Consider the following 13735-nt stretch of genomic DNA (forward strand, 5'->3'; position numbering starts at 1 on the left):
AATTCTCTCCATACTAGGTTTAACCTCAACTTGGCTTAGCCGGGACTGAGACGTCTCACCTTGTTGTTCCTGCTAAGTGAGGCGATAAAAGGAGTAGGGTTTGTCAGTAAGGCGCTCTAGTCCTTGGCTCAGTTCTCTGCCCTTGAGTCAATGACGTTCATAGGGGAAGGAGGCAGAAAGGTTCCAGAGATCTTGTCTACCAGGGGGATTAGTCAAGAGCGGTGTGCAAAATCACTCTAGTGCCATAGTTCATTGCATATTCCCTGAGGAGCAACGGTTAAAAGTACATAGACGATAGCCAAGGAGGAGAAAGGGCCCAGAGGCCCTATGGGAGTGATGTGACAAAGAGGACAGTGTCTAATGCCTGGCTTTGGTGCACGGCTGGTCCGCCACTCTGGATTTTGTTTGTGGGCCAGATTTTGCAGTGCTACTCTTCCTTTGGTGCTCAGGGACTGCTGGGGTGTTGGTGATCAGGGCTGGGGGGTGGGGAGGAGGAGGAGGCCAGCAACCAGGCCTCGTGCATGCAAAGTAAGTGCTCCCTTGCATTAAGCTATCTTTCTGCCCCAACTCCTGGTTCTAAGGACAGATGTGGGCTGGGTTGGCCGGAGGGGATTATGTGACTGAAAAGACGGTGAGAGGAGATTAGCGCTCGGGAGGACTCAGAAGCTGGGAAGCCTTGATATTAAGGGGCCATCTGTGAGATGTGGGTTTCCTGACCCTGGCTGCAGAACTGACAGCCCCCAGAAAAGCCGTGATCTTCCGGCCCCCTGCTTTGGGCGCTCCTTCCCCTCCGCAGACTCGGGTCTCCCGGTGTCAGTACCACCAGGACTCGCGCGAGTGCCCCCACCAAGCGGCCGCCTCCGGGCATCCTAGCCCGCAGTCCGCGGGATTTCACCTCTATGGTCGTTAAGTCATTGACCAAAGACGTAGGGAAAGCACGCCAAGGGGATGGGGAGGAGCGGACAATCCTCCCGCGCCCAGAGCGTGTATCAACGCGCTCGGCTTCCGAAGGTCTTCCAAGGTCGCGGTTCTCGGGCTTCTTCCTCAGAACCGACACCGATGCGTTAAGGGCAAGGGGGAGAGCCTCAAGAAGGAAGTTAACTGAGTTCTCAGGCACCTACCTAGCCACCTACACTCCGGCGGCAAGCCCCCCCCCACGCCTCCACCCTATTAGCCTAACCCGGGCCGCCCAATCCTCCCCGCCGCCAGTGCTGTCAACGGCTCAGGTCCCGCCCCCCGCCACGCGCTGGACCAATGACCGGGCCCAGGAGAAGTCCTCTGCGAGGGGCGGGCGCGGGTTCCGGCTAGTGGGCGGGGCCTCTCCGAGGACCCCGGGCTGGGCGCCGCCGCCGGTTCGTCTACCCTTTCCCTCAGCCGCCTCCTTTCAACCTTGTCCCCGCGTCGCGGCGGCCTCTCGCGCGGCTGCAGCGGCCCCGGTTCCTGCCGCAGCGCTCCTCTCTCTCTCTGTCTCTCTCTCTCTCCCCTTCCTCCCACCCCAGCGCACCCCCGAGCTCGCCCGCCATGGCTCTACTCACGGCGGCCGCCCGGCTCTTCGGAACCAAGGTGAGCAACTAAGAAGCGGAGGAGCGCGAGCCCGTCCCAGGGTGGGGCTCGGGCGGGAGCGCCGCGGGGGTCACCCTCCGGGCTGGCGGCGCGCCCCTCGCCCGCCTTAAAGGGGCCCGGCGCCTGGCCGGCCGCCAGCCCGGCGCGACGCTCGCGGGGCCATGTGCCGCGCCGGCCTTCCGGCGGCTGGGCTTAGACGCGCGCGCCGGCCGCCCCCCCCCAAAAAAAAAAAAAAAAACGCCTCAGTGCTCGGGGCGGGCGGGAGGCTGGGGAAGCCGGGGAGGCCGGCCTCCGCCGTCAACCCCCCGCTCACCCCCCGTCCGAGGCTCGCGTGGGGAAGGGGGGTCCGGGCCGGCCTCCAGCGGAGTTCGGGAAGGAGCCGAGTTTGGAAACGGGGGCGGGGGTGGGAGGAGTGGCCGGGGCGGACAGATGTGCCCCCGCCGTCCCCGGCCGCGCCTGCTCGCGGCGCCGGCTCCCTCCGCGGGCCGCCCTCGCGGCGGTTCGCCCGAGGCCCGTTAGTCAGACCTTGCGGGGAGTCGGAGCCGTCGCCGGGGAGCGGGGACCGGCGGGGCTCCCGTCGTCCTTGGGATTCTCGCACTTTTTTTTTTTTTAAATTTTAAATCTAGGAGGCGCGCGGGTGGGGTGGAGCCCGCCCTCCTCTGAAAGCTTCTGCAGGGTTAGGACCCCTGATGGGGGGGAGAGCCGGAGAGATGGTCCCCCGGGGCGGCAGTGACCGTCCTGGGCAGGAAATGGTCGTGCCAGGGCAGCGGGACTGATTCCACTACTTACTCACTGAAGTTTAGCCTGTTCCACCCAGGGGAGATCTTGGTCTTCTTCAGAGCTCTCGACTTGACTTCTGTTGCCTTTCGGATCATAGACGGTTTCTTTGCATAACTTGTTCCTTTGTTAATTTTTTTTTTTTTTGGCGGGGAGGGGGCCGGGGGTTTACTCTCTAGAGTGCTCAGGGCACCGTGCCATGCAGCGAGTGCAACCCTGGGCTCCTAAATGCGAAGCATGCACCCCCCCACCCCTTCTTGGAGCTAGCGCCCCAGAGCCGCAACTTGGCCCTTTAAACAGAAGCTGAGGGAGTCCTGACCCTCTAATCCTAGCAGGGACAGTCCCACAAGTGACCTTGACTCTTGAAGAGAAGTTATGCTTTCTCTTAATAAAGGAAAAGCAAACAGCTTAGAGCTGTTAGCACCCCAAGGAAAGTCTTAGAATGCTCTTTTCTTCTTTCCTCCTTTTTTTTTTTTTTTTTTTTTCGTGCAGGGAATGGAATCTAGTGCCTCGTACATGCAAGGCACGCGTTCTGTCCCTGTGCTGCATTCCTGATCGCTCAGAGTGGTCTGACTTGACTGGGGTATCTGGCCTGACAGGACAAGGTGAAGCCTGTAGGGTTGACATCGGGCTTCTCCCTGGCACCCAGCAGCAAGGTGTGGGCTGATCATTTGGGAGATCCTTGTCTGTCTTTACTGTTGCCTCTGCTGCCAGGGAACAGGGTAAGGAAACCTCTTGGGACATGCAGCAAGTTCGAGATAGTGTTTTTGGCAGAATAGGGGACACTATAATTAGTTCATTCCAGAGTTGTTGCCTCTGACCAGATCGTCTAACCCTACTGTGAATTTGAAAAAGACTTAAGAATTTACCTTTTGGATTCATTTTGTCTCTTTTGCCTCTGGGAGAAGCTTAGAAAGCTTTAGGTATGACAGTGCTATGTAATTGAAGTATCCTTTTTTTAAAAAAAAATTTTATTAATGAATCACTGTGAGGGTACAGATACAGATTTACATATTTTCGTGCTGGTGTTTCAGTCATACAGTGCTCAAGTACCCATCCCTCCACGAGTGCCCGTTCTCCTCCACCAATGACCCCAGCATCCCTCCCACCCACCCCCCTTGAAGTATCCTTAATGTTTCCGTTGCTTGTCTGTTAGAGATGCCCCTGAGGATTCAGAAGCCTGTAAGTTGGTAACCATTAGAGACTTTTGACCCTTGGAAGTAATAAAGCCAGTAGACTTAGGAATGGAAATTTCCTGAGATACTAGCCAGAGATTCTCAAACTTGCCTTCTGATTTGAACAGCCCGGACAACTTGTTGAGTTCCTGCTCACATGGTTGGGGACCAGACCGTAACCACAACCTTTCTATCAGGCCAGTTTCTGAGAGGGGGCTTCAGTTTGTGTTTGTTGTTGTTGTTGCTGTTGGAAATAGAAGGGTTTATTGGAAAGTGGAAGGGAGAGAAAAAAAGAAACGCCCCAGCCAGGAAAGAACTTAGAATAGGACTAAGCTGACGGCTTCAGTATTTTTAAGTCTGTTCAGATGATTCCAGCTTCCAGTCATCTGAGAACCAGATCTACACAATATGAGCAGGATACCAAGAAGCCCTGCAGGTTGTTTTTTGTTTCGTTTCGTTTTTTGTCTTTTATTGCTTTATTAAGCCTTTTCATTGATTACCATTGCTAGCACCTGCCTGAGCTTTCTGGATTAGCTTTTGTTACTTATTTTGTTTTTTGGGTCACACCCAGCGATGCTCAAGGGTTACTCGTGGCTCTGCTCTCAGGAATTACTCCTGGCGGTGCTCGGCAGACCATATGGAATGCTGGGATCGAACCTGGGTCAGCCTCGTGCAAAGGAAATGCCCTACATGCTCTACTATTGCGCTGGCCCCCTATCCCTCCGGATTAGCTTTTTTTTTTTTTTTTTTTTCCTTTTTCTATTTGGGTCACACCTGGTGATGCGCAGGGGTTACTCCTGGCTCTGCACTCAAGAATTACCCCTGGCCGTGCTCAGGGGACCATATGGGATGCTGGGATTTGAACCCGGGTCGGCCGCGTGCAAGGCAAACGCCCTACCCGCTGTGCTATCTCTCCAGCCCCTCTGGATTAGCTTTTAACTTAATCTTTATTTTTGCTATTGAGGTAGATTTTAGAAAGTAAAAATAGTCACCTTACCTTAGAACTTGACCACTACTGTTTATGATCCTCAAGGTCAAAGTAGTTTCACTTTTCTAAAAAGATTTTTCACCCTACTAGGAAACACACGAACTCTAGTCTTTGTTTGGGTTTTTATTTTTTATTTTTTTAACAGAATCACAGTGATATACACAGTTACAAAGTTGTTCATGATTGGGTTTCAGTCATATAATGTTCTAACACCTGTTCCTTCACCACCAAAAGTCTCATTCCCCCCCTACCCCCAATAGCAGGCACTTATCTCTCTCATCTCTCTCTTCCCCCCCCCACCTCCCCTTCCCTCCGCTGTCCTTTCTCACACGCGCACACGTGTGTTCTATTGTACCATCTTTGTCAGGTAATTTAAATAAATGCCTTAGTTTAGGGAGAGATTATTTGACCTCTTGTTTATTTCAGTAAATTCATACTAAGCCACCACTTTAGTATTTTGCCATGCTTTGTGATGTAAATACTCTTCACAGGTGTTATGGGTTTGGATTTGGGCTGGGAATTGAGGTGGTTCTGTTGTTTTTTTCCTTCTGTTTTTTTTTTTTTCCGGGGGGGGGGTGTCACACCTGGCAATCATTCCAGATTACTCCTGGCTCTGCATTCAGAAATTATTCCTGGCATTGCTCAGGGAACTTATGGGGTAACAGGGATTGAATCTGAGTCGGCCGTATTCAAGGCAAATGCCTTATTCTCTGTACTGTTGCTCTGACCCTATGGGTCTCTTTTGAACTCGAATGCCAACCAGCCTTCACCAACCCTCCCTAATTCTTGCATCATTGAGAATTATTCCTTCATGTTAGGATTTTTTACTTTGAGTAAATTGATTAAAAAATATTCAAGATTTTATTTTTCTTTTTGGGTCATACCTGGCAATACTCAGGGTTACTCCTAGCTCTGCACTCAGTAATTACTCCTGACAGTGCTTGGGGGACCATATGAAATGCCAGGGACTGAACCCTTGTCAGCCGCATGTAAAGGAAGCACACTACCTACTGTACTATCCAGCTTTGTATTCAAGATTATTTCTAGAATTTGTTTTCATTTTCATGAGGGGCGGGGGGGGGGGGGCGAGGAACACCACACCCGGTAGTGCTCAGAGCTTGCTCCTGGCTCTGTGGTCAGGAATCATTCCTGGCGTGCTTGGGAGGAAACTAAATGGAATTTCAGGAATTGAACCCAGGTCAGCCACGTGCAAAGCAAGTGCCTTACCTGCTGTACTATTTCTCTGGCCCTTTGTTTTTTTGGTGGGGCCACATCTGGCTGTGTTCAGGGCTTACCCCTGCCTCTGAACCTCAGGGATCACGCCTGACAGGCTCAGGAGACATATGTCATCGCAGGAATTGATCCTGGGCCTGCTGTCTGCCACATGCTGGGCAAGCACCCTACCTGCTGTACTGTCCCTGCCGCCCTGCATTTCTAGAATTTTTTTTTTTTTTTTTTTTTTTTTTTTTTTGCTTTTTGGGTCACACCCAGCGATGCTCAGGGGTTACTCCTGGCTTTGCACTCAGGAATTACTCCTGGCGGTGCTTGGGGGACCATATGGGATGCCGGGGATTGAACCCGGGTCGGCCGCATGCAAAGCAAACGCCCTACCCACTGTGCTATCGCTCCGGCCCCTCTAGAATTTTTTTTGAAGACACATATTAATAATACTTGATTGCTTTGTAAGAGATTACATCAGTTAGATTAGGTTTGACTAAACAGTTTTGTCTTGTGAAATGTTAGGTTTAAAGCCCTGAACTTTTAAAAGCTGGTGCTCAACTCTTGAAGCCTTTACTTTACAGTAAAGTAATAGCAATATTTTTGACTCTGGGAAGATTAAGAGTAAAGACGGGCTGGGAAGAAGCAAGTGCCGTATGGTAGTGAAGTAAATCACAGAAGTGGGAAAACTGCCACTTCTGGTTCTTAGAATCAAGTGGACTGTCAGCAAGAAACCAGACTTTCCTGCTTACAGTCCACTGTTACTGTAAGTAAATCTCTATAATATATCACATAAATTTTTCTGCCCTGATTCAGTGCTTTAGGATATGAAATATAAATAGAAGTGAGGCAACTTTAGTAGTCGTTATTCAGATCTTTCATTCTTGGGGCTAGGGCCATATAACAGCAGGTAAGACACTTAGCTTGTATGTGGCAGACCCAGGTTCCATCCTAGGTGTCCCACATGGTCCCCCAGCCTGCCAGGGATGATCCCTGAGCACAGCCAGGAATAAGCCCTGAGCAATACCCAGTGTGCCCCCCCCCAAGACCCCCACAAACTTCTCTTAAATTTCTTAGATTATATCCCTTCAGTTTTCTCTGGAGGAGGGAGGGGAGGGGGTTGGCCAGGTGTGCAGGTGCTCAGGAAACAATTAGCTGTGCCTGGGATCATACTGGGGTCAGCCACATGCAAGGCAAGAATCTTGCCTTTGTACTGTCTCCAGGCTCCACAGTATTTTTTTTTTTCTTTTTGGGTCATACCCAGCAATGCACAGGGGTTACTCCTGGCTTTGCATTCAGGAATTACTCCTGGTGGTGCTTGGGGGACCATATGGGATGCTGAAAATCGAACCCGGGTCGGCTGCATTCAAGGCAAACGCCCCACCTGCTGTGCTATCACTCCAACCCAGTATTTTCTTTCAACGTGCTATCATTTTAACTTTTTGTGTGTGGGAGCTTGGGGAGGCACATAGACCTCCCAGCTGTGCTCAGAGAACCCACTCCTACTTGAAGATTCTTTTGTTTTGGGGCCACACCTGGGATCAGTCCTGGTGGGCTCAGAGGACCATGTGGGGTGCTGGGGATCAAATCCAGATCACCCATGTGTAAAGCAAGCTCCTTACCACTGTACCAGCACTTCCTGATGATTCATTTTTTTTGGGGGGGGGTCACACCTGGCGTTGCACAGGGGCTACTCCTGGCTCTGCATTCAGGAATCACCCCTGGCGGCGCTCAGGGGACCATATGGGATGTTGGGAACCGAACCCGGGTCTGCTGTGTGCAAGGCAAATACCCTACCCGTTGTGCTATTGCTCCAGCCCCCTACTTCCTGATGATTGTTGTCCTGGTGATGTGGTCCTGCTTAGGCCCAGCGGGGCTGAGGTTCATCAGGGCCACCATGGCGGTGTTTTGGAGCATCATGTGGTGCTGAGATAAATTTAGGATGTCTGCATATTCTCCAGCCCATTGAGCTCCTTTTCTGCCCCTGCCTCACTGTCATTTTAAAAGGTCTGTAAGTCCAAAGTGTGATTATCATCTGCTGTGCTTGTTCACATTGTAGGATTCATGAATCCTACCTTTAGTTTCTGATTTGGCCGAAGGGAATAGGATCTGAAGTGTGTAAATTTTCAGATTATATTTAGTTGACTGTCAGTGCTTGATGGTTCATTTCTGGTGAGCTAGTCAGCCGTCAGCCATCCCAAGTGGCCCCTGCATTGTAAGTCTTTTCTTATTTGCAGCTTTATTGAGTATACATGAAATAGTACTTGATGTGTATTCTTTGGGGGGGGGGGGGCACACCCAGCAATGCTCAGGGGTTACTCCTCTCTCTGCACTGAAGAATCATTACTGGTGGTGTAATGATTCTCAAGGCAAGTACCCTACCCGCTGAATTATTACTACAGCCCCAGTATTTGAGTTTTTTAAAAAATTATCAGTGATTATCTTAAAAATTGGCTTCAGGGGCCGGAGTGATAGCACAGCGGGTAGGGTGTTTGCCTTGCACACGGCCGACCCGGGTTCGATCCCCGGCATCCCATATGGTCCCCCAAGCACTGCCAGGAGCAATTCCTGAGTGCAAAGCCAGGAGTAACCCCTGAGCATCACTGGATGTGACCCAAAAATCAAAAAAAAAAAAAAAATCGGCTTCAAAGTCTGGAGAGATAGCTAAACAGGTTGACTGTATGCTTTGTGGTACAGGCCCAGTTCAGTCCCAGGCATGCCTGGCTCTGAGCATCACTAGGAGCACCAGCTTGTCCCTCCAGCACAGAGCCAGGAGTAGCCTCTGGTGAAGCCCAAAAACAAAACCATACCAAAAAGACTTCAAATGTGACTATTTATTTACTGTTTTTTGGGCCATACCTGGCAGTGTTCAGGGCTTTCTTCTGGCTCTGTGCTCAGGAATCATTTCTGATGGTGCTCAGGGGACGGACCATATAGGATGCTGGGGATTGAACCCTGCTCAGCTGCATGCAAGGCAAGTACTCTACCCACTGTACTACCGCTCCAGCCTCTTAAAGGTGACTATTCTAAGTAATACCTATTAGGTTATTTTCTCTAGGTTTGTCTTCATAATTCTTTTTTTTCCCAGGGATACTTTTCCAAAAGTACCATAAACTAAAGCTTAGAAGCTAACTCATAGTAGAATCAACAGAATAATTTCTATTCCTGAGAAAGTAGCAAGGTAACAGGTCCTGTATACTAAATTTACTCATTAGTATGCATTTAGAATGGGTAGGCATAGGTGAGCAAGTGCTTGTTAAAGAATGGCCAGAATTTCTACTGGAGAGAAAATCTGGTCTCTTGATTCTTTTGAGGCTGAAATAGGTGCTTCTGTGGTCTTACTGAAAGATCAGCCAACCTTTAGGGGAAGAGTCTACTGGAAAATGACAGGCAGAAAGAATTATTAAGGAAACTCCTGTGAGTATAAAGAAGGATCAAAGTGTGAAGTTTGAACATTACTTAAGCTGTGAAGGGACTGCCCAGCAGTGCATGCCAACTTCCAGTATGGCCCTTGTGAAATACAGATGTTAAATGGCTTTAGTCCTCTGACCTGGTTTCAGGGAGAAGAACCTTTGTCCTAAGCATGTTCTTTTTCTCGTTGTGCTAGTTGTTTCTTCTCCATTATAAGCTTTTGTAGCACGTTTTTCCTACTAGTTATTACTACATTACGTTTGCTTCATCAACCAAGCCAGTTTTACTGGCTTGGCAAGCTCTGATTTTTCTGTTGTTATTAAAGGACAAGGGTTCTTAAAGATGGAGGCATCTCAAGCTTTTAGTGTTGGAGCTCCTGGGTGTTTGGCGCAGGACGTTTCTGAATGTGCCTAGGATGGTGGACCAAAGAAAATTAGTTGTTTTCTCTTAAATGTAGACCTATGATAACAATAGCCTAAGGTAGGAAGAAAAATAAAGCTACAGTATTGTGAAAGAGCTTATACAACTAGGATTCTGTTTCCAGAATTTGACAGAGAAGGGAGTAGTTTTCATTGATTTTTGGTAATTTGGCCAATACCCTATTCCAGAAGTACTTTAGATATGTCTAGCAAAACAACTCTCTCTCTTCTTCTCCCTCTCTCCCTTCCTCTCTCTGTCTACACACACACACACACACACACACACACACACACACACACACACACACACACACACACACCGTGATATTCATGGCTTATTTAAGGCTCTGTGCTCAAGGATCATTCCTGGCAGGGCTCTGGAGAACATATGTGGTGCCAGGGATTGAACCCAGATCAGCCATGTGCAAGGCAAGGTCTCTACCTGCTATCTATCATCCCAGCACTTAGTGAAAAAATTTTTTTTTTAAATTTATTTAATTATTTATTTTTTGGGTCACACCCGGCAGTGCACAGGGGTTACTCCTGGCTCTGCACTCAGGAATCACCCCTGGCGGTGCTCAGGGGACCATATGGGATGCTGGGAATTGAACCTGGGTTGGCTGTGTGCAAGACAAACACCCTACCTGCTGTACTATCGCTCCAGCCCCAGCCCTTGGTAAAATTTCTCGTATAAATTTTTAGTCCTTATATAGGTATTATCAATTCTGACATCTGGCAGAATATATTTTTTTAACTTTTTTTAATTGAATCACTGTGAGATATACCCTTACAAAGCTGTTCATGATTGGGTTTCAGTTATTCAGTATTCTAACACCCATCCCTCCACCAGTCTACATTTCCCAGGTTCCCTCTCATCACCCCCCCTGCAGAATTTCTTCTTTTCTTTATTTGGGTGGGTGGTGGTGGCTTGAAGAATTTCTTGCAAGTATTATTAATCCCTTTTCTCCCCATTTTAAGGTGAGGGTTTTTTAGTGATATATATATACACACATATATACATACATACATATATCCTAGTAGACTTGAGATATGCAGCTCATTTCTATCAACAAAATATTTAATGAGAGAGTACTTGTAAGGGCAGCATATGAGGCTGAAAAAGCTTAATGATTGCAATCCCCCATACCCAAACTTTTGTTTCGTTTGGGGTGGTACACGCCAGGCAGTGCTCAGGGCTTCCTTCTGGCTGTGTACTGAGGGATCACTCCTGGCAGGGCTCAGGGAACCATATGGGGTTCCAGTGATCAAAGCTGGGTCAGCCATATCTAAGGTCAGCACCTTATCCCTTGTACTATCTTCTGCCCAAACCCCTCCCCCATCCCCAAACTGAAGAGAATTTTGACCCTCTTATATTATGAACTAGGTCCTTTGTAAGCAACACTCTTCTCATCTCTCCTTGCCAAGGAGCTAACCTGTTAAGTGAGGTCACTCCCTGCTATATCTAACAGCTGCTATTCAGTAGAGTAACCCTACACGTGGCATGGTGTGGCGTGGTGTGTAACCGGAAGCCAGCGGTTCTATTGCCACACCTCCGAGGATTGGGATAGAAGCTGCAAGGTAGAAGTTCAGGGATGACTCAGAGGTTAGTTATCTACCTGTGCTATCAGTGAATGTAGCCTGAGTGTGCGGAGCAAAATTTAACAGCTTATTTTGACGCAGCCAAAGGGTAAATGAAATGAGGTGTATGTGCTTGGGTGTGTTGAACTTCCAGCTTCTCTCTACAGTTATTTGCATTGTTCAGAGATTAATTAATTAAATTTGTTTCTTCTGGGCCATGGATGTTACTCAACTTATAGAGCCACGTACTTTATGTATGAGACCCTGAGTTTGATTCCCAGTATCATATTGTCCCCGCGCAGCTTGGTGTAGCCCTCAATTTTTACTTTGGTCTGGAGAGATGGTATAGCCAGTAAGGCACTAGCCTTGCACACAGATGACCTAGGTTCAATCCTGCAGAACCCTGTATGGTCCCCTGAGCTCCTCCAGGTGTGATCCCTGAACGTAGAGCCAGGAGTGTGTCCTGAGCACAGCCAATGTGGCTGAAATAACAAAAAATGAAAATTGTTTCTTCTCCTCCTTGGTCCAGAGTCCTTTCCTATTCTGCAGCTGGAGGGAATTACTCATTTGTACTTTCCTCTGCCTTGATTATTACCTCTTTCCTTGAATCCATTTACTGAGATGATAGGCTAATGCTTTGCTGATAAGAGTTATTTCTTGAGTGGGACGGGTGCAATAGTACAGCAGGTGGGGCAGCTTACCTTTCACACAGCTGACCCAGGTTCGATCCCCGGCACCCCATAAATATGTATAGGTTACATTTGTAAGTATTTCTTGGAGGCTGGAGAGATAGTCCAGCAAGTAGGGTGCTTACCTTGCACCTGAAAAACCCAGGCTCCTCCCACGTACCCCATATGGTCCTCAAAGCCCACCACAAGTGATTCCTGAACACAAGCCATGAGTAAGCCCTGAGCACTGGTGGGTATGTTCCCCAAATAAATAGGAATATTTCTTGAATATGCAGAAAGTACTATTCTAGATGCTTTTGTGCAAATTATTTCATTTTGTCCACTTGTCTACCTGAAAATTCCCCCTCTTTTTTTTTTTTTTATGGTGGAGGAGAAGGCACATCCAGTGGGTGCTCAGAGATTACTCCTAGTGGCCTTGGGGGACTATATGGTGCTGGAGATAGAACCTCAGTTGAGCACATGCAAGGCAATGGTACCTGCTGTACTGTTGCTCAGGCCATTGAAATTATCTTTGAGAGTGAGGTAGAGGCCACACCTGTCAGTGCTTTGGGGCTGCTCCCAGCCATGCTGCAGGAGATGGGCTTGCCGGAGAGAGGGATGGGAATCACACCAAGGTTGATCACATGAAAGGTAAGTTCCCCCTCTCCTATTTCTCTACCCCCACCCCAAATTGACTTTATTATCGGTTTAGAGATATGGAATTGAGACTTAAAAGTTAGGTCACATATAAATAGCACGATTGTGGCAAAACCTGGAGTTTGGACTTAGAGAACCCCACATTCTAGGCTCTTTACATTGTACTCTTGCTCCCTCATCAAACACTTCAGACCATAGGGTATCTGAGACTGCATTGTTCACATGATCGCCTAATGCTTGTTAAACTGAGGGCTTGGTTTCATAGGTCTAAGGTGAGACCAAGATCCTGTATTTCTTACAATCTCCAAGTGAAGCTAATGCTTCTCTCTATGCAGTAATTTTTGTTTGTTTTGCATTTTGAGGACACATCTGAAGCTTGAGGCTTTCCTCACTCTGCTCCGGGGTCATTTCCTGGAGATGCTTGGACGACCATGTTGTAGGACTTGGAGGCTAGAGATTGAACTGGGTTTGGCTGCATGCAAGTCTCTGTTCTTTCTAGCCCGTCAGTCTTTATTCTTTTTTTTTTTTTTTTTCATTTTGAGTCACACCCGGCGATGCTCAGAGGGTACTTCTGGCTCTGCACTCAGGAATCATTCCTGGCAGTGCTTGGGGGGAACCACCCATCAGTCATATTTTTTTTAATTTATTTAAAATTTTTTTAGAATCACTGTGAGATACACAGTTACAAGACTGTTCATGATTTGGGTTTCAGTTATATGTTCCAACGCACATCCCTTCACCCGTATACATTTCCTACCACCAATTTCCCTCCCGGCCCCCCTGCCCTCCCCCCGCCCACCCATCTACCTGCCTCTGTGGCAGGCACCTCTTGTCTGTCTGTCTCTCTTTTCTTTGGGGCATTATGGTTTGAAATACAGATACTGAAAGGTTATCATGTGTATCATATATATCCCTCTACCTACTTTCAACACTTGTAGGGAGCCATTTTACAAGCCCGGCTCTTATCCTCTAGTCAAGTGGAGGCTTACTTGGGATTCCTGTAACAAGGTCACCACTGCTGACCTTACTGATCTTATCAGTTCGCCATTCCTCTCTCACTAACTAACGCCCATGCCTGATCTGCCCAACGCCCATGCCTGATCTGCATTTTACTATTGTTCCTATGGGGGTCCAAGCATGCATACCGCCCCCTCCCACCAAGAGGTATAAGTATTGTAACTGCTGTGAATAAACTCTCTCTCTCTCTCTCTCTCCTCCTCCTTCTGGCTCTGCGTCTGTTCATTCGATTACGTCCCCTCCTTAGCCCCACGAGGGGTCCTC

General features: G+C 48.5%; 1 protein-coding gene across 1 annotated transcript in view; it reads left to right on the top strand.

Annotated features, from left to right (window-relative positions):
- Positions 1-1306: 1306 nt before the first annotated feature.
- CS (citrate synthase) overlaps positions 1307-13735 on the top strand; it is a 37034-nt gene continuing 24605 nt past the window's right edge. The window contains exon 1 of the mRNA XM_055126278.1: positions 1307-1563. Coding sequence (XP_054982253.1) covers positions 1522-1563 — 42 coding nt within the window. The 5' untranslated portion in view covers positions 1307-1521. The remainder of the gene's footprint in view (positions 1564-13735) is intronic.

The sequence above is a fragment of the Sorex araneus genome, chromosome 2, assembly GCF_027595985.1.
Source record: "Sorex araneus isolate mSorAra2 chromosome 2, mSorAra2.pri, whole genome shotgun sequence".
In the NCBI taxonomy this organism is placed as follows: domain Eukaryota; kingdom Metazoa; phylum Chordata; class Mammalia; order Eulipotyphla; family Soricidae; genus Sorex; species Sorex araneus.